General features: G+C 41.6%; 1 protein-coding gene across 1 annotated transcript; it reads right to left on the reverse strand.

Annotated features, from left to right (window-relative positions):
- Positions 1–477: 477 nt before the first annotated feature.
- LOC311049480 (transcription initiation factor TFIID subunit 4-like) lies at positions 478–20,796 on the reverse strand. The gene is made up of 15 exons (XM_084063064.1): positions 19,429–20,796; positions 17,091–17,227; positions 16,734–16,853; positions 14,974–15,063; positions 14,668–14,790; positions 14,340–14,429; positions 11,762–11,998; positions 11,129–11,258; positions 10,667–10,772; positions 9,319–9,488; positions 9,090–9,220; positions 8,824–8,949; positions 3,941–3,997; positions 3,732–3,851; positions 478–1,897 (listed from the first exon to the last, which is right to left on the reverse strand). The coding sequence occupies exons 1-15, from the start codon at positions 20,336–20,338 to the stop codon at positions 1,733–1,735; spliced, it is 2,712 nt and encodes a 903-aa protein (XP_083919190.1). The 5' UTR covers positions 20,339–20,796; the 3' UTR covers positions 478–1,732.
- Positions 20,797–22,118: the final 1,322 nt, after the last annotated feature.

Consider the following 22,118-nt stretch of genomic DNA (forward strand, 5'->3'; position numbering starts at 1 on the left):
TGACAATGTAGACAGGCTCGGAGCAAGATAACCCAGCATAGAATAGAACAGCACAGACCAGAACAGCTGCTATGAACTACACAGATGTGTGTAGATTTATGTACATCATCTAAATTATGTATAGACAGGGTTTATGAGGTGGTACACAAGCAATTGCGCTCTAGAACTTTAGATCACAGCATTCCCTTTTCTTCTTCAAGCCTTTCTTTGATAGTCAGTTGAGAGAGACAAGAAACACAGTGAATAGGGGAACAGGTCCGGCCGGCTAGGAATCGAACTCGGCACCTGCTTTCAGGTATTTGAGCCCATGCGGTTCGCAACCTAACCACTCAGCTTTTGAGTCCCCCAGACCATGTACCTAATGCTGGTAGAGTGACACTGCCCTCTAGTGCATTACTATGAGTAACACACTTTGTTCACCAGAACTTTCAAATCTCAACAACCAACAAAAACAGTTATTGCAAAATCACAGTTTATTCCAAACTTTTCAATACAGAAAAATTGCTGTTTTTGCTATTGACGTATGGGTAAATTCTCTCAACACTATACAAAACCATTGCTTTGTCAAACTTTAGGTATAACATTTACAAATGTACAAGAAATGTACAAGAAGAGTAACTCTCCAGAGTTCTGAAGTTATGGATATAGATGCCAGGAAGCTACAAGACTGTCCAACAGCACACTACAAGGTAAGCGTGTCCAGTCATGATTGGAGAACACAGTCAGTCTAATATCAAAAGAGTAAGAATGCATGTTGTTGGTTATTAGAAAAATAGTTTCTCGGGTTGATTGACTTTTGGTATAGCAGTATGTTAAGAAAAAGATGTAAGCTTATTAAAATTCTACAAACCAGCACATACCGTGTAACCACTAAGAAATAATTAGTCCTGCCTTAATAAACACGCTCCTAATAATTATGTATTCAACTGAAGCAACATAAAACAGATGCGGTCCCACACATTGTTTAAATAAATAACTTGAGTTTGGTAAATAAATATGATGAATGTTGAAAGCCAAAGAAAGAAAGACAGACAGAAAAAAAAAAAAAAAAGCTACTAATCATGTCAAGTGAAACAGTTGGGTTAATTGTTTTGTTACTCAATATCAGTTAATGTTTATATGGCTTATTTTGAAGTTAGGAAGGCATCTCAGTAGATTACACAGTTCAGAGTTAATTCAGAAATCAGTTAAAGGGGAGAAACCCATCAAATTAATTTATGGCCTATAGAAATGGCCTATTTTTATTTAAAACCTTTTTTCACATAATAGATAAAATCAAAAAATAAAATCAATTCTATTATGTTACAGTGTATAATTGTACAGTAAAAATTTTTTTGTTGTGTAATTCTTACATAAAAAAAGATCCTTCTTCATAAAAACATAGAATCTATTCTTTACAGTTTCAGCAAAGTGATTCTAAAAGGAGTGGAGTTTCTGACTTTGTGAAGGAAAATAGTTAGGCTTTGTTTGAGGGAGGTAGAGAGCGTAGGATGAGAAGCAGAGGGTGACTGCACAACTAAAGTCCATTTTGTAAGCCAGAGTCAAAGAACGTGCTCATCCGTTGAGGCTGCCATATCAAGCATACCTGGAAATCTCTGATACCTGTCCAGTCACTGACATAGCCCTCGTTACATGTCAGAGTCTCTCGAAGAGTTCGCTCTACTGTGGGAGTGATCGTCCTCTCCACACGCTACATTTTTCTGTCACTCTTTACCTCTTTTCCGTTGCCAGTCTATTTTAGGAAGCCCTTGTAGAGGAAGTGGGAGCGACCGGTAAATTTCTCATTTTCCAAACAGAAAAGCAGGTCCCTGAGGTTGACGCGTGTGATTCGCTGCCTGGTGGGTCTGGAACCAGATGGACCAGCGCCCCCCGAAACAGAGGGACTAGACCCCGAGCCCTGGCCATAGAAAAACAGAGGGACATGAGAACAATGCTGAGAGAGTTAGAGAGAGATCGAATGCAAAATACATTTTGAGATAAGCCATCTGGTAACATGAGTAAGCAAGCTGCTCAGGGGTAATGAACAGTTTGAACACCTAACACTCGCAAGATTTACAGGTAGACATGCTCCTTTCTTTGTCCTATGCATTACTGGAAGCATCTGGGTCCACCATTGGACTACTGAAAAAGCCTTTTAATTACATTAAATGTCAGTCAAAACAACTGTAATAAAGGCAGAGTACACAATCGTGTAGCAGCAGATATGAAATATGTATGAAGTGGGAGGTCCCAACCTGGTATTCTTAATGAACTTTTGGGCGTGCCCACAAAAAAAATGCATTAACAGTTACTCTGCACACTTTCTTTCTTCCTCCATGTATAATAATAATACCCAATGATCATTACTTAAGTTAGGAGTGTTACTTATTTATGTTATGCAAGGGTTCCATTTTATTATTCGATTTAGCCTTGGACAGGCTCTGACTTAATTCATTCAGCTCACAGGTGCCGCCTTCCCAGAGAACTCATCGCCGATTGATTCCTCACCTTCAGAGTTGGCTGGACCAATCACAGAAGAAGGCCTCCTATTTAAGAACTGTCATCAGCTGTGCACTTTGGCAGTGTGTTAGACGCTGCCACGGAGGCGTTCATTGTGTGTGGTCTGATTGTTTGCTAAAAGTTAAGTAACACTCCAGAGGTTTGTGTCCACCCTTTGATATTGAACCCGCTAAGGCTAATGTGATGTTGAGTCCACAGAGCAGCCTTAGGCTGATTGATTGATTGTTTTGCTTCTAAAATGATGTCCTAAAATTATGTATTAAAAACGATTAATTGTAAAATCACGCAAACCTAAAAAAGAAAATCAAGAATCCAATAAAAAATGGACTTCACTTTCCAACCCTTACGTCGCAATCCATTATTCCCTAGACTATAGGTTTGTAACAAGGAGGACTTTAAGCACATAACAAACACCACCATGGCAAATAACGTTTTCTCCAGCCTTCAAGCCCTGGACAGAGTGGGGGTTAACGAGTCATGCACAATGGATGGTTAACTACAGTCTATATTGTTTCCCAAGTACACACGCAGCAGGCTACAGACCGTGGTAGAGAGGAATAGTGGCAAGTGAGCAGCATGAGAGCGGCTGCTGTACAGATACATACATGGGAATAAATAAATAAAAAATCTTCCCAAAATCATCCTGCGGGCCACCAATTTGACACCCTTATCCTGGGCAGACAGCGTCCGCTATAAAGTATGTCAGCAGGTATCCTGCATAAGTCCATCCGAGAGGGTTCTTTGGAGACTATGAATTGGAATGTATTAACTGAGCTTTATACTGAGAAAAGCTTCTCTTTGGACCAATACCAGATGTATAAAATGCATTTGTTATTTCCTCCCAAGATTATTTTACATCGTCTGCTCTTGGCGGTCTGTGTTGTAGATTTGTTGTTTATGACTCTGCACCTCCCGCACAAGGGCATCAGTTTGCTCAGGGGAGAAATTACATTTCCGAGCACTGCTCTTTTTTGATTAGTTATAATTGAATCCAATACACCCACTGACAATATATCCAGCCTAATTCGACTCATCTCACCACAGCACTGCAGGTACTTTCTCCGGGTTGATGAATATCAAAAGACTGTCAAATTCTTCTATCGGGAAATTGCATTAAATAACTGACAATAACAGGTGTGTCAGCTGCTTTAACCAGCCACTGGCAGGCAAGGGATGGCAATTGAGAGGTAATGATGGTAAACCAGGGAGACGTGGGTGTTTAGTTAGTGTACCTCAGCTCCGGCAGCAGAAGATCCAGAACCCATTTTCCTCTTCTTCCTGGGGCCGATGGCAGCCAGAGCTGTCTGGTTGGCCTCCTTCTGTCTTATCTGAGCCAACTCCTGCTGCTGCATCTGGACAAAACAGCCATAACCAGTGTGAGGATCAGACACACACACAGACACACTGCAATACATCTCACCACAACCAATTTGACCTGTACCTCTTTGGCCTTCTGTTTCAGACGCAGCTGTTCTGGGTCTTCTTGACGAGCTCGAGACTGCGGGGCCAAAACAGTTCAGGTTAATACACAAGACAATTGTTAATACAGGATACAATTCCTGATGCCCTTTTCAATTAACGATTTAATTTGCCAAAGAATCAGTGTTTCCAAAAACTTTGGTAACACTTTAGAATAACTATTTGTTATTACTAGTTAATAGATCATTCACAAACGTTAATGAGTTATAAATGTATCTTAATGATGATTTATAACGATGCCTTATATAAGACAACCAATTTGGTTTTAAGGCTAAACACAGTACAGACTTATGTATATATGCCTTAAAAGAGGCTGTTGAAACATACAGAAGACATGGTTCTACTATGCTGATAGGTTTTATTGATGCGTCTCAGGCTTTTGATCGTATTAATCATCACAAACTCTTTGTTAAACTTAACCAGAGGGGTGTGCCTGGATGCATCATACGCATCCTGGCTTACTGGTATGCCAAACAAAGCATGAGAGTGAAATGGGGAAATAGTATATCCTCTCCCTTCGGGGTAGGCAATGGGGTTAAGCAGGGGGGGCTTTTATCCCCTGCCTTCTTTAACCTACAGTATATATGGACGACCTGTCAAAGCAGCTGGGAGGGGCTAGGACTGGTTGCATGATAGGTAACACCCTGGTTAATCATTTTATGTATGCCGATGATTTGGCCATTGTATCTCCTAGTAGTGCTGGGTTTCAGGAGCTACTTATCTGCTCAGAATATGGTGTTCAGTTTGATGTGAAGTACAATGCCAAAAAGAGTGTGGTAATGATCTGCAGGACCAAGGAGGACCTGAAACTTAACTTTCCTGTTTTCCATTTGTCTGGGCAAACCCTTACTGTGTGCAACAGTTGTAAATATTTGGGGCATATTATAAATGATAAGATGGAAGATGATGCTGACATGTTCAGACAGAGACGGATGTTGTATGCTCAAGCTAATATGCTGGTAAGAAAATTTCACTACTGCTCTGATGAGGTTAAAATAAATATGTTTAGAGCATACTGCACTCCTTTGTATACTGCCCCTTTATGGGTGAAATATAAAAAAGAGAGCTTACGCAAACTTAAGGTGGCTTATAATGACGCTCTCAGGATTCTCCTGAGGAAACCTGGGGGTGGCAGTGCTAGTCAGCTTTTTTGTGACTCGGGTCTAACCACCTTTCAGGCTCTCCTGAGAAACCTTATTTATAGTTTTAAGTGTAGACTTGATGGGTCTCTTAATGAGGTGATTATCAATATGATAAATCCAAGGCACAGCTCAGTAAGATACCGCTCCCAAATGTGGAAGCATTGGTACAAGTGCATTTTATAATGTTGTGCTTTACTGTGCTTTTTAGCTATTATATATTAATGTTTTATTGTATGTTTTTTAATGTTTTGTATGTCCCCTATTGGCCTCGGCTGTAATAAAGTTTTGATTGATAAGTATTCAAAACACAAATAACAGACAGGGCAACAGCTCCAACTCAAATGGAAATACCGAAGAATTACCATAATGCAATTTTAGGACATTATCTATTTCACATTTCAAAAGAAAATTCAATGGTCAGCATTTAAAATTGACGATGCTTGTTGATATTGATACAAAAACGGATATGTGTATCGCGGCCATAAGACATGTCTAATGTTTGTGTCATTACTCATTTCCAAATCAACAAGCAAATAGTAAACTTGAGTCACTCTGCAAAGATGCAGGGACCTTCCTAAGCATTACAATGTCAATTAACTGATATTTCATTCATTAAAGGGTAAGTGATATTTCTTTGTCAAAATGTTTTCAGTAACAAGGATCTCCCCGTCTCTCCAGCTCTTTAGTAGACAGAAAATAAACTACGGTCAGGATACCAATCTAATCCAATCAGGAGAGAGAACTCACACAAACTACATGAACAAGTGAAACTGGAAGTGATGAAACCAAAACATGAGCAGCCAAAATTGGAACTGGAACACTATAAAATTGAAGCTGATACATTGTCTTTGTGGGTTTCGGATAAAATTGGTATCCCGACCTGAAAATGTATTCTGTTTACTGAAGATTTGGCAATAACAATGATAACTATCGAATTGTGGAGCTTTAACCTTTTAACTATTTCTTCTCTTTCTTTTTTTTTCTTCTTTTTTTATTACAAAAAATAGCACTTACAACACATTTAAACTAAAGTATATTGTCCTATACAACACAGAGTAATTGCACTGAAACGTAGAAGGAAGTGTTGTAAACACGGACAATGGCAGAAAGGATCAACAACTAATGAGGTGCTGGCTAGAGAACTAGTGGACGACTACACACACACATTAGAACTAGTCAAACAAATAGATGCACAGCACACTCCTCATAGTTATTCACGCTGTGCACCCAATGTTACAGCTATACTCTTCATAGCCAGAGCATTGGTGCGTTAATAACTAAGTATGAGGAGGAGTGGGCAGCTACTGTACTGTTTTGGCTAATTAAACTCTATAAAAAATAGCAACCCTCATAAGCACTGCAACGTCAACTTCATATTTCATGAATGACACTTCATTCACTAACTATATTTCCCTATAAAACTCATGGGATACTACAGTGTGACTGTGAACTAAATAACTAACAAACAGATGGGATGAGGGAGAAAAAGCGCAGAAGTCACTTGAGAGTGAACAAACTCAGGAACTGAGGAAACTGGTGAACGCAGAAGCTGTGGCATAAATTATCATAAGCCTTCTCATTATAGCCCTGTGTTGTTTCCACAAGCTAAATGACTAGAGTGGGACCAGACCTGACTAGATTAGGTTTTGCAACACATAAAGTAATAACATATCAAACATACTTTATAACCTCAAAGCCTCCTATAATAATACAGTTACACCGAGGCTTGTAATATCAACCTACAAGTAACACTGTTATTATGTCATCAATCAAACAATCCATAAATCCAGCTATTATACAGTAGGATACTTTGTGGCAATTATTAAATCCTTGATGATTCATATAATGTCTTCTATACAGGCTACACAGCATCTGCACTGACTGTACTTAAAGGCTGTAATGTGTCTCCCTTTGCACTAGAGGTCCACATAGTACCAGGTTGAACAGGCTAAACCAGTGGTTCTCAACCTGGGGGTCGCGACCCCCAGGGGGGTCGCCAAATAATTTGGGGGGGTCACCAGATTTTTTGGTGAATTAAAAAAAAAAAAAAAATGTTTTTTTTTTTTTTTTTACAATTTTTTTTTTATGTTATCATTAATTCATGTTTTATCAGTTAATTTACTCAATTTACCCACTTTTTGCAAAAATGTTTTGATAATAAACAATTATCAAATAACCTATTATAATTAAATAACCTTCGCGCGCGCGAACGGGACCGCGCGCGTGCACGCGGGGGGTCGCGGGAAATAATATCATTATTTTGGGGGTCGCGGCCTGAAAAGGTTGAGAACCCCTGGGCTAAACCATTGGTTCTCAAAGTGGGGTCCGGGGCCTTGAGGGAGTTCCAGGGGGTCCCAAGCTGAATGATAGATTAGGCACCAAATGGGCCCTTATGGGTCTGTAACTCTGAGAGTGTACAAATGGAACCAAATGGACCCTAACGGGTCCATTTGGTTCCATTTGTAAACTCTCAGAGTTAAATTGACATAGATTTTACAATATAAATTGAGGTACAAGAGATAGAAATGCCATTAAATGGAGGTCTGTAGCCCTAATGCATGTCAAACTGGGGGTCCTTGAAATTTAAATGGTTGAGAATCACTGCTAGAGCCGTAAAAAAAATCTTCTCTTATGGGGGTCCCTGGCTTATATTTTTAAATGGGGGTCCGCGGGCTAATAAGTCTCAATTTAGGGGTCCTTGACATGAAAAAGTTTGAGAACCACTGGGCTAAACAATGACATGAATACTATGCTTAAAGCAACCTTGTTTATATTTTTGTCCTCAAGATTATTTTTTCAACCACATGATTAAAAAAAAGAAAAGGATAACTTCAGAAAACCAGGAGGAACAAATAGGCTAAGGTCGACAAACGGGTCAAAGCATGTGTCTTTATAAGGGGAATACACAATAGCTGACTGGATATATCAACCCCATGATAAATTTAAAAAATCTGAAAAACTGGAGAAACCCTGCGGCATATGGATATCAGGCAATAATACAGTATAGTAGACTTAACAGTAAAATGGGTACATCTTCAGGGTCAAAAACTGTTTAAAACTGATTAAAACATTAGTCTTGCTCAATAAATGTTTATTTCCTGATATCCATGTGCCGAGTCTTCCTTCAGATCAAGTTCTACTGGAGTTGTTTGTCCTCTACTCAAGATTGTCCGTACTCAAACAGCTCTCCTATCTGGGCAGAAAGCAGCTGGCGTGCTGTTTGGACCGGCGGCAGCCACAACTGTCCTGATTCTTTATGCATGTTGTTTAGTTGTCTATCGGTCTACAACTGCTAGTTTAATTTAGTTCGGTCCGTTCTCTGACTGACAGGGAGAAAACTTTTCTGTCCCTGGCGGGGGGAGAAATGGGGGAAGAAGAGGGGGGCTATGATTGGTTGGATGCTGGTGCACTCTCAGCAAAGCTGAGGTTTTCTCAGCTTTGACACCACACTTATTGCTGTCGAGCATCGAGACGCTCCGAAAAAGCATGGAGATGATCGTGTCCATAGACTTTGCATTGAAACTCACTGCTCCATCAGAACGTGCTAGTGTCGTGACGCTGCTGGTGTGAATTGGCTGTGACATTACTTAATGGGATTACAATTCCCTGCTTAGGTGATTGTAATGTGAGAAACATATAAAGTAAGTTCCAATACAGAATGTCTGTAAGGTATACATATATAATCATATCTGTCTGTTGGTACCTTAGCTGCCTTCAGGAGAATCTCCCTCTCCTGCTCCTCCTTCCTCTGTTTCTCCAACTGGTCCAGCTGCTCAAAGAACTTAAGCTCAGCCCGAACGTCACTGCTCTGCTCGTAGCAACCTTCCTCCTGCCAACAGAACATCAAGAACAATAAGTAAGTAGGTCAGAGACGCTTATTGAGGGAATCATATTAATTGCCATACAAAAAATAAACAATAATAATATGTTTGACATTTGTGTCTAACAGCCTGGCAAGATTTTTCAAACCTTGAAATTGACGTTCTTCTGCTGGGCCACCTGAGTGACCTTCTCCAGAAGGTTCCGGAGCCGCTGTTGAGTGGCGTGGGAGACATAGGTCACCACCTCACCATCAAACTCAGTTACCCCAAACCTCTTGCCTGGAGCACGGAGATATGCACAGTGAAGGGCTTTAGAGAGAGACAGACAGATGAATGGATGGATGGAAGGAAAACATTAGTGTGTGTGTGTATCTCACCTATGTCCAGCATCCTTCTGTGCAGCAAGGAGGAGCTGAGGAAAGCCTCGTCTTTACATGAGCGTGTCACTGCTCCCACCAGCTCAGAATTGGTTGCTAGGATGCGGGCACTTTCCTCTGATAGGTTAACTCCAGCCATGGATGCCACATCGTTAATATCATCATCATCCCTGGTCACAAAGACAACATCAGTAAAAAGCTTCAATTATAAACACATGATGATGGTTTTAATTTGCTAGGTACCACATTTTTCTTCTATTTACAACCGAGATGCACCCTTTACATAAACTCATCTGTGATGATAGTAGATCAAGAGGTCTTGTTTCCACACTATATGCATTTTTATTAGAATCTAATTATGTGCCCCTAGCTGTGGATACTTTATGGAGGAATGACATACCGAATTTGGATCCTGATTTGTGCTGGGACACAGTTTGGTCTAATATTTTTATCTCCTGGAAATCCATATCATCAACAGTTTCATTTGACAGATTATGTGCCATGAGGATTTTCAGTAGTCCCAACTGTACTTTTTGCGCTCCAAATATTCTTGGTACCTTCTTTCATATGGTTTGGGAACGTCCAAATGTTTCCTCATTTTGGAATATGGTTGCAGCTAAACTTTCATTACTTTTGGAAGTTGATCCATCTTTATTTATTTTAAATGATGTGTCCCAGCTACACCTGCACAGTGAAGCGCATCTTCTTTGCTGGATTAGGAAATGTTAAGGTATGAGAAGGTTTCCACCTCGTAGCCACCATCTTCTTTGCTGGATTAACAGCAGCAAAGAAGATGGTGGCTACGAGGTGGAAACCTCCTCATACCTTAACATTTCGCCAATGGCCTCTAACTTTTTTAGATCTAGAACTGTCAACGACAACATTACATGGAGTGAGCGAGAAAAGCGTTAACATATGGTCTAGCATTGTAGATAAGCGTAAGGACATGATTTAGGCTGTCCTTGCACTGTGGTAGGAACTTTGCACAGGTATGCATGGTGTTTTGCCCTGCTTTTCGTGGCATCGTTGGTCCTGGGAGGGGTGGGTGGGTGGGTTTGCTTATTTTCTTTTATTGATCTTTCTGTTGTGTTAGTTTAAGTTATGTATGTAATGTTAATGTAAATCTGTAACACCTGTAAGCACTTAAAGGGGAACTTTGCCAATATTTAGCATGAATCGTATTGTTCTATTATCACAATGACATTTGAAAATCTGACACAAAACTGATTTTCACATCCTCACAATAGAATGATAGGATTCAGACTTCAAAAAAGTGTTTCACTCCAAGACCATATGTGAACTGAAGACCACAAAATGAAAATATACAGTATGTTTTAACAGCTCTTACTTGAAAGTGCCACCGGCTTCTTTCAGTTTGTTCTTTTGAGCAAGCGACAGGGCTGTAGGTGGAACTTGTTTAGTAGCTGGCACCAAACCAGGTCTCACCATAGGAGCTGGAGAGAAAGACAGTGACACATAGGTTAATCACCTGACAGTCAGATAGGTTAATCACCAGAATTACCCACCACAACATGCATATAATGCACAGGTGCACTACCACCTCACAGCAGTGCAGGAAAACTGCACTGAAAATGATGACAGGTAGATCTTCTATATATCATATTAACTGAATATAATCCCACACAAACTTCTACTAATTTGTTAATGTTTTAATAGTAGTTGCCTCTCAGAGTATAGAGTCACAACATTATTAAACTGAACTAGTATAAGTTAGACAGAAATTCAGAGACATTTTGAGATTTCAGGGATATTTTTTGCCCAGTATACAGTAGTTCTGATGCTAACTCACCGGAATTGAGAACCTGTGGCTGACCCAGCATGATTCGTCCTGGGGCCTGATTCCTAAGGGCCACCATGGGCGTTGTTGCCACGGTAACTTGAGGTCTCCGTATTGCCCCTTGCTGCTGAGGTTGGAATACCTGAAAATGAACATGATGTTGTAGCGACTGGCGACAGAGTAGGCTTAACCATATATATATATACAGACAGACAGAGAGATAGACAGAGAGAGATCTGCAACCAGACTAGTCGATAGTTAAGTAGCCGGACTGCCAAGCCTGCAGATTGATCTACATATTCAAAACAAAAATAAGCTGAAATGTTTCATGCTTCATTCACACTTTACTAAAATGCTCCCAATTAGGCGTATGTTAACGCTGTTTCAAAAAACAAGAAAAAACTAAACAAAGCTTTGTGCAACATTTCCAATGTAGCTTCGAAGTGTAATAAAGGGTATTGAAGCCATCCCTACTGGCAACCCACTGTGAATAAATTAAGGTAAGGGGAATGCCATCCTGATGGAGACGAAAGGAAGTTTGCTTAATGGATGATTTTGACTTTAAAACACCTTTCAGATGGCTCTTCGGACAAAAATCTAAGTTATATGTTACATATTCTCTGTGAAAGCAAATGTGCCATTTACCAGTGGGGCCGTCTGCCCTGGTTTGCTGATGGCAGGCTGAAGCTGAGGCAGCTGTGGTCTTGTGACCGGGGCAGTGAGGCGAGGACCTGCGCTACTCAGAACGACTGTAGTGGTGGTGGCTGGGGTGGTGGTGGCGGTGGCTGGGGTGGTGCTGGAGGCTGGTAGCTGGGGGAGTTGACTTTGCTGAATGAAGGCTGCATAATCTGGGGTCAGCTGCCTCACTGCTGGGAGGCTTCTCTGGAAGACATACAGAAAGGTAGATCATAAGATATTTGAATATACTGGGGAATTTGATATATTATTTGATATATTTATCAGAAGATTCAAACGTCTTTTGAATAGTTTATGTGTGACCCATGTCACCCACAGGGTAACTGTTTACATCCACTGGGTTAGCTACTGTAGCAGCTAGCTAACCGTCTTTCATTCTTCCAATTATTCATTCTTAATTGCGGACAACAGCCATCATACTTGAAGCCCAAGAGTGTTCAATTGTTGTTTGTTTTATGCCTTTTTTTTTCTCCTTCTAATCCATAATTTCACTTTATCTGTCACACTGTTAATGTATGTTGTGTACCGCCTGACACAAGCAGAGTTCTTGGTGTGTCCTTACAGAAGAACCACCAGGGCATTGGACAAAAGAGAAAAAGTTGACCATGAAGACGTTTGGGGTACCAGGCCACTTCCTAAGTAGCCTGGGACCAGATGAATCTGCGAGTGCAAAAAAAAATTGCACTCTGCGATTTGGGTATCACATAGAGAATCCATTTCCTGCTCCAGAAGACGTGAGTGACCAATCAGGGCCCAGTATTCGAATATGGGAGACTGTAATTGGTAGTTGGTTGTAGGTCTAACCAATTGCGTCCAGGGCCATTGTTTTGATCCCGCCCCTTGGGAAAAAAAACTTCCTCATGGAAGCACCAGACTCCACACAGTGATATAGTCTGGCTACGCGAGGCTACTTACTAAGGGCCTGGGGATTCAGGAGTTATCATGAATGCAGAGGACAAAGCAACATTTTTGGCCATTAATCCATGACTAAAGTTGGCAGTGAGTATATGAATTTGATTTTAAAAAGAAAAAAGAATGGCCTGATTTTTCTCTTCCATTTTCTTTTGTATAATAGTAAACACAAAATTCAAGGTAAAAGCAAAAGACTAGCAGCATAAATGTATTAATTATACAAATCACAGCTTCCATTAGTCCATTTGTATTCATACAGGGGGTCTGTTACCCCTGGGGGTCCTCAGAGTCAATGCAGGGGGGGCACCAATAACACACATAACATAAATCCAATCATTAGCAAAGATAAAGTCTAGAGAAAAAAATAGACTACTAGCAATTGTAAGGCTGTAGCTCCAAAAGTGCTGAATTAATGCTGAACTGTCAGATGTTATGGACTCGTTCATGAAAGATGTCAATTTTATCAAGAAGAGTGCTTTGCAAAGGCGTCTCTCCTCTGACACAACACATGCTGTTTTTTAAAAAGGAGCACTTTGTAACCTTGTTTTGAGAATTGCTTTTCAACTTTTAAAAGCCATCAGTCGTAACAAACATACCTCTATATCTTTGTCTCAAGCGTGTGGGTTCCTCACAGGAAGAAACCACTCACAGTACCCACTTTCAACAGTGGTTGTATTAAAAGCTCTCAACTTAATGATTAACCTTGCAGTCGGTGGTAATGGTGACGGAGGTACAGTATGACGGACGACGTGTGGACATTGTTACATCTACCTAGCTGTGATCAAGTTACTGTATATACCTGCCTCTGCTGCCTGTGAAATGATTTTAGTGCATCTGGATTGATTCAGCTCAAGGCGGCGAAAAATGATGGCACTCTGGTGGCACAGGGGTGAAGTGCCTGTCCACCACCAGTGGTTTGAATCCACCGTGGTGCATCCGGTTTGGCTGAATGTCAATACAAACACAATTGGCCATGGTCGGGGAGGGAAGCTGGACAGGGAGGGTGATCTTTGTCGCTGTACGTACTCCTACGGGCTGGGGGAACCTCATTTGAGATAAGACATTGCTTTCATTAGGTGGTTTCAGAGAGTTATAGGGGTTGCCGCAAAAACAATACAGCAATGCAATACTCTAGTACTGTAACTCAAGTAAAAATCTGCAACTTTCACTTGCAGTGGAGTAATATTTGACCAAGAGTATCTATACTTTGACCCAAGTAATGGGATTGTGTACTTTGTCCACCACTGCCGGCAGTCCAATCACCCACTGTCCTGTCCACACCTGTATATACTGCATATACTGTCAAATTCCAGTGATGATGTCTGGGTCACAAAATGTGCATATCTGGCATTAATAGTTTGAGCTCAAAAGACTTAAGAGTTCTATGCAAGACCACAATACACATGCCATCAAGCTGTATGACAAAATGGAAGGCTTTCAAAAAACGCATACAAAATAAAATGGAGTGACTAGATTAATATGCAACACAATATGCAGTAGGGGGTCCCTTGCTTTGTCTCTCTGTCAGCTAAGGGGTCCTTGGCCTGAAAAACTTTGAAGACCCCTGCATTAGTCTATTCTCCGAAAGGAATACCAGTACAAGTTGCTTCCTTACCTTGAGGAAAGGCACAAGATAAGGCTGTGGTGAGGAGTTGAGCTCACTGTACAATCTGCTGGTGAAGTCCTCGGCTTCCAGCTTACTTTCCTAGAATAACCAAAGCAGCATAAATAATGACGATTAAGAACTATTATATTTCCTAAAACTCTTGCCTAACAGTGATCATTATAAAGAGCGGTGACACAATTATGTTATTGTCAATGTAAATCAAGACCATTTGAAGCATTTCATTTAACTTAGTCATTATCAATGACCCTGACAGATGTGAAAGAAAGAATACAGTCACGACTTTAAGAAACGTGCTAGATCTGTGATGCTTGCTTACCAGCAGTTCCTTCACCAGCCCTCTAACATTGGCTGCTGTCTCTGAAGACTGTCTCCCACTTGACGCCAGCTTGATCAATGTAGACAAGAAGTTCTTGCACTTCTTTACGTTCTCCATTGTCTCCTACCAGAAACACATAACAAATTCAGACTGAGAAAGACAAAGTTCATGTAGACGTGTTATTCGGTATAACATTGTAACATACCTGTGTGTCCAAGTGTCTACAATGGTAACAGCGATATAAATACTAGAATCAACACTTTCTGCAGAGGCCAAGCCCTGTGTGCTCCATGAGACTTAACTCACATTGCTCACTGTTGCTGAGGTAACAGTGGTCCCAGCTGTTTGGGTGACAGTCCTGGAGGTCATGCCTGGCAACGCAGGCCCTGGGGAGGTCTGGGTAAAGAAAGTACATTTCTACTTAGAGCTGTCATAATGTTTTACATTTAAGTACCTCAGGGCTTTCACTAAAGCATCCACTGTGTGTTTGGGAGGGTTTAAAGAATGAATAGAATTGTGTGGATACACCTGAAATGACCATGTTTATCTTTTATTTTTTTTCATTTCAGCATTTTTCATTTCAGCTAGAGATTGCTGTAGAACTTGAATATCGCTATCAACTTGTCAACCCAGACTACTCTGTTCAGTTCTCTTCCTGGCCCAGCCAACATCTACCACTGGTCCCACCAACAACCAAAAGTCAGCATCAAATACCCACATTCCAACACATATGGCTCATCACAATCACATCTGACAATCCACCCAGGTTTACTGCTCATGCAAGATGTGTCGTCAACCTGCAATGTTATGTTAAGCACTGTGGAAATTGGACTTTGCAGTCACACTAAATGTTATGTTGTGTTATGCCTCTGTTCTTGTCTGCACAGTGCACTCACATGAACAACTTTTGTTTAATTTCAAATAATGATTTATTCTATAGTGTCTAGCAACATGGCACTCGCAGATAATAAAAGCTGGCTTTCAGGCTATGGACCACATTATTTTATGCACTAACAAATTCAGTCCTGAACTCATACTTTGTGTGACTGTGTGAAGTTATACTGAGCTGCTGCATGCAGAGATGGCATCTCCTCTTGAAATTCTCCATCACTACTTCAATAAACAGCTGCATATACATCAATGCAAGTTCATTTAAGAAATATATACTGTAGCCTCACCTGATCTGTTATATCAAACAAAAACAACTGTAAAATAAGTATGGCTGCTGTTACATACAATATAGCTGGAAAACGTCATGGGGAAAGACGTTACTAGTGTTAGACTACAGAACAAGTACACATTTATTAAGACTCAATTTCACACAGCAGTCATACACTTGCATTGTCTACATGCCCACTCACCCCTACAAGATGATGTGAGACAACCCGGATGCCTTACGGTACTGTAGCCGAGTTCTCCCAATTATATAACTCTTTATTAAAAACAAGACATAGAGTCTAATAACAGCAAGGCCTTCCTGTCCACTCTTTGGCTATCCATAGTAAGTTACTATGCACTGCAGTTTATACATTAAAACGCACAAACCACAATGCAATGACCAGTTGCAAAGCTACACTGACTATACAGGCTGTCTGCTTGAGACGATGTCAGCTAGTGTGGTGATGGTCTACATCTCCTTTTGACCTAAAGGGAAGAGCGACCTTTGCAAATACTTCAAATAAGTATTAAAGTGCTTCAAAAGAGAAAAGTTGGCAAGGTTCAACATTAAGGACGGCCTTGGGCAAGTAAAAAAAAGAAATGCAGGCAAGTGAAACCGTCTAGATTAGCCCTATCAGGCAAGTAGAAATTGAGTGATGTTTTGTTTGTTTTTATCATTTGAATTATTTTATCAGTTGTGGGATTACATCATTAATCGGTGAAATGGAGTTGTTGAAGACGTCTGCTTCAAACTAATGGCATAATAATGGTACTACCGAAAGTGACGGCCCAGAAATTATGTTTTGCCTACAGCCTAATTAGTAGAGCTAGGCCTAGGTGTTGAAGGCAGTCAATCCATCCTATGTTGAAATATAGTGTCAAATAATATACAAGAGGTTAACACTTACCTGGAGGACAGGCGGTCTGTGGAGAGTCGTGGTGGTAGAGATGGGCGTGGGGGATGGAGCGGTCTGTCTGATGATGGTACTGGGAGCCACTTGCCTGCTGATTATGGAGGTCCCAGGGGTCTTAAAAGGACCCACATAGCATGTTAGTGATGTTACAATACAATACACCGCAGAGAGGACACATGTGCTACTTAAAAATGAAATTTGATATTTCAGCTAATGTTTTGAAATATAGCTGGCAGCTGCTTGCCTGAGCTGGAGGCAGTAAAGCGAGATGGGGTTGCACAAGGGCTGTGAATGTTGCAGTCAAACGAGGTTGCTCTGGGCCAAGGGGTCATGTTAGCAGGTCTGTCTTACCTGTCCAGCGGGCATGTTTGTTGGTGTGCCAGGTCGAGGGGCCATTGCTCCCTGCTGGGCCTGGGCCTGCATCTGGGCCAGGGCCTGGTGGTGGATCATCAGCAACTGCCCACTCTCACTGCGCACCAGCACCATCCCTGAGGCAAATAAACACAACTCAGGTTTGCGATTATATTAGATTTGACGAGTGATTGATATTGTTCATTGAAACTGCAGTCAAGGAGTATGCACTGTATGAAAACCCAATACCCAATACAGACAAACAGGCAATATCAGTGCGGAAGTCAACAATGTGAAGGCTCCACTGAGAGTGGTCCTTAAACAAATCCTGCAAATGCTGACTCACTAGGATCTAAATACTGATGTGGTGGGGATACTTTGACTGTGACCCACAATTTTGTTAAATATGAAACAACTGTTTTAGAACAAGTCAAAGTTTAAGTTATAGCAAAGCAGATGTGAGGAGAAATGTACAAGACAGCGTTTGCCCTTCCAGCCCACTATACCCCCCGCCCCCCACACACACACAAATTTCATATGAAGCAGGTCTACACTGTATACTCTTTAATTAAAGAAACAGAATATGTTAATGTGTCTAATTGCCGTGCTTTCAGACCATTGAAACTCTCCAATTTGTGCACCTGGTCAAGAACTAAACTGGTAAGAGATAATAATCTGAAAAAAACAACTTCAGTTGTTCAAAAGTTCATTGGCTGCAATAAGAGAATGAGTGCATGAGTCACATTTTCTGAATATACAAATACAGCTTATATGGCATGATGGCTAAAAAGAAACATGACCTTTTCTAGAAACAAGACCGGGTCTAATAACAGCGTTAGTTCCATGTGGATCTCTCGGACGTCATGTTGGTGACATTATGACACTGTGACTTCATATCGACTTCCAAATATGGAGTTATTTGCCTCTCCAGTCTCCACTGACATCTAGTATAACATTTTAGTTTGAATTATTTCAGGGTTATTTGGGGGATTTACTTCCTTGACTTACTGGCACCATGCATACAGAATGTGGCCTTGATTGGTCTAGTCAGTGGTTTGCAAGATTAAAGCGCCGTTCACACTAAGCACTATAACTATAACAATAACTATATTGTTCACCATTGTATTTTGTTTATAGTTGATGTGAATTCTGCCATCCACTTGACTAAGAACGATTTTATACCTATATTTTTATAGTTATACTATAGTTAATAGTCCTCAGTGTGAACAGCCCTCAACTGTGGACAGACAGACAAACACAAAGACCTCTTCTAAACGGCTTGACCCCTAGGTGCCACGGCATAAAGAAAGACAAGACCACATAACTACTACAGTATGTGGTCTTGTCTACCAGTCCACTTTCTCACCTGATTCTTGCTCTCTCTCTCTGCCTTGACTCAATCCTGCACTCTCTCCCTCTCTATCCTCCTCTCTCCCTGTTTGTGCTGTCAACCAAGAGGCAAACATCCATTTATGATACTGGGGTGGTTATATCTTATTATTATCATTATATTATATTATTATCATATATTATGCACTGGGGGCAGTCTATGATGTCAGAACTATAACTATAACGATTTGTGGATAAATAAATAGATATTTCTGGATCCGACCGCCTTCACTCAGCACAACACTCTCAGGTCCTCTGCCATAGACAAGCCAGGTTTTGAAGGCGATCGGTCAGATGGTTCTCGAGATATGTGGGGGACATTTTGTGCATTTATAGATAGTAGTGAGGTGCATCGCATCAGCTGTATTAACAACAGCCAACTGGCATGCTCGGGATGGGCATGAGAGGTAATGATGGAAAACCAGGGGAAGGGGTGTTGCAGTTCATACATCCTGCTGATTTAGTGTTGATTGTGTGAGGCGACTGTAAAGGCACAGCTCAGTCCGTAGAACACAGCTGGCCTTCAATCTGTCTCTCTGTGAGATTTAAAGATCGTATAACAATCCGTACACAATATATCTTTTCTGTAATGACTATTGGTTATAGTGCTCTCACTTGTTCCTGTCCTTAGAGAGTGCAAGTTCTGGGAACTCATTATGGTTAGCTATAATAAATGGGCTATAATGTGTAGGCTAGTTACTGTTAGTAGTTACTGTAGAGCAGTGGTTCTCTTCTCTAAGTGGATTCCAGGGACTCTCTGGTTTCCTTTAGGGGTCCTAAATTGACCCTTACAAGTCTGTAACGGGGCCATTTGGTTCCATTTGTATACTGTCAGAGTTAAGGGAAGACCTTGAAATTTAAAAGTTTGAGAACCACTGCTGTAGAGTAAATGCCAATTTGTTATCAAAATGTCGTAATTGGTCCGACTCTGAATAAAAATCCAACTTACCTGGGGGGAGCTGTAAGTTGTGTATATTAGGCTGTCCCGGGGACGTCTGCAGTGGGGGCCTGGGGGCCAACATCTGCGGCGCTAAGGGTCGGTTGTTCCCGCCTGGACTGGCAGCAGCAACAGTTGCCGGAGCTGAAGTCCTGATGGGAGAGCTGACAACTCCAGGAGTGTTCGTCTGTTGTTGTTGTTGTTGTTGTTGTTGTTGTTGTTGTTGTTGTTGTTGTTGTCCTAGTGTGTGTATGGTCGCTTTGGGTGCCTCTGCCTTCATTATGTTCGAGCCCGCACTGACAGACAGCGTGGCGGTGGACGGCTGACCATTGTTGGTCAGCTGAGTTGGGATGCCAGCAGCGGGCTGAGTCGCCGCATTAGCAGCCAAATAGGTTCCCCCAGCATTGTTGTTCCCGTTCAAAGTTATTATACCCGACCCAGCGGTTTGCATAGACGGTCTCAACTGTGTCACTGCGTGTGCCCCTGCTGTGTGGTGGCTCGCTGCTGGCAGCGGTGAAGAAGTGACACTCAGTGAGTTCATGAACGGCGTCTGAATGACACTGTTCGACATGGTGGGGGTCATTATCATGGTGGGGGGCAATGGGGGCATTATCGCACCGACGAGCCCCTTTGACAGCCCCGCTGTTCCACTGTTTACAGCCGTGGTGACAGCAGCCATCGAAGCACCAGCACCGCCGCTGCTGTCACTCCGAACACATGTCACCGTTGTCCCCGTGAGGCGACCCGCAGCGCTTCCTCCTGAACCGTGAGAGTTCATCATGGTCTGGCTTCCATTCAGAGTTTGAACTGGGGATTGAACTGGGCCATTTCCATCGTGATTGGGGAGAGAAGTTGCACTAGTGGCAACAAGTGCCTTTCCTTGGTCGTTAGCCGAGTCCGAACTGGTCGATGATGCATCCATATCTGAACCATGGGGACCTCGTTCTAATGACACTGTCTCCTGTACTGTCTTCAACTTATATTAATAGGAGGAGCAGAAACAATCTTGAATGTGATGATGGGGGGCAAACTCTCTAACACCTCAACTGTTGTGTTCTCTGTCTGCTCGGGTGCTTTATTTTCGTGTAACACTTGTGGGAGACAAAGAACAAAAACAAACGTTAGTAACTAGTTACAGCAGCGTACCTGGCTTTTAGCAACGTCTTGACCACCAAGTCCCAGCTGGACATTCAGAGCTCGTCCCGGGAACAACTAGCCATGTGATTTAACGGCCGCCTGGCTCCTAACTAACACCAGGCTTCCTGTCATTATTCAACGCCGAAGGCACTAATTCCAGAGACAGCGAAACAACGTGACAAACCACTCTTTTATTCACCGCTGTTGTCAAGAGAAGCTTGTCCAGCAGCGGATCAACCGCCATCTTCGCAAACCTGCGAGCTTGTGAGAAGTGAGCTACTTAACCAACTGACGTGCGCATGCGCACAGCGAACCAAACGTCACCGCATGGGGATTCCGGAGCGCTGTGATTGGTTGCTTTCCAGATTTTAGAGGGCGGTACCTAATGGTTCTCGCTTCAGCTGCAGTGTTGCCATGTCCGCTTATTTTAAGCGACCGTGGGCTTATTTTTCTGTAAAGTTGCTTGTAAATATTGGTAGTTAAGGTCTAATTTTTCTACAATTGCTACAAATTGCTACAAAACCTGTATATCCAGATCATTTTGTGGCATAAACAAGAAGTTGAAGGAGAAAACTAAGGCTGATGATGTACCGTGCATGACATGTTCACATCATGTATACTTTAAATTACTTAAGACCATTTTTCTAATTTGTTTTTACATTTTGGACAAAATAGACAATTTTACATCGAGGTGTCTCTAGTCTACTAGACTAAGTCTAGTGCCCAGACTGCCCACCAATCCTGTATCCGTTGCGGGTTACGGTTTTTTGGGCTTGTTTCTAAAGTGTAGGCTAGTTGCTGATGTGGTTGATGTTGCTGATTATTTCCTAATGTTGTTTAAACCAGTGTTTCTCAAACATTTTCATGTCAAGGACCCCCAAATTATTATGTATTTGTCCCCCTCTACAAGATTTGTGTTATTAAAATGTTTAAAAAATGTTCCAAAATGACCTCTCTTTTTTTTTTGTGCAAGATTATTTTTTTCTATTTGTGAAAATAGCACACCTACAAGCTCACAACGGGTCGCATAGTGACGGCTTGTTGTGAGCTTGTAGATCGGCTATTTTCAAATTGCCTTGAACACTGATATTGCCTGTTTGTCTTTTTTTGTTTGTTTTGTGACCCTATTTCAGCACTGTATTGGGTTTTCATACAGGGCATAATCCTTAACCTCGCATCACCAGTCTTTCCACCTCGGAGGAAAGCCTGGTATTCGTTACTGAAGGCCCATATGATCCGGTCTAGACCACGCCTACTGAAAAAAAAAAAAAAAAAAGCATCCTCTTTCCGGTTTTGTCGCGATCCGGTTTTGCGGTGCCGCTTTGTTTTGGTTCCCCAATCCCTATTTAAATGGAATAGAATTTCCCCGTGGGATAATATGGATAATACAGACGCTAAATAGTCTCTGGAAAGTACACTCACATTTATATTTAAAAAATAAGCTAAACTACGCCGTATCAAGGATTTTGGGGACGGACCTATTTTGGGGTGAGACGTCTTTCCGGTTTGTCGCGATCCGGTCGCTTTTCTTTTTTTTTCCCGACCGGATCATATACCCGAAAAGG

The sequence above is a fragment of the Gymnoscopelus microlampas genome (assembly GCF_963454915.1).
Source record: "Gymnoscopelus microlampas genome assembly, chromosome: 7".
Taxonomy (NCBI): Eukaryota; Metazoa; Chordata; class Actinopteri; order Myctophiformes; family Myctophidae; genus Gymnoscopelus; species Gymnoscopelus microlampas.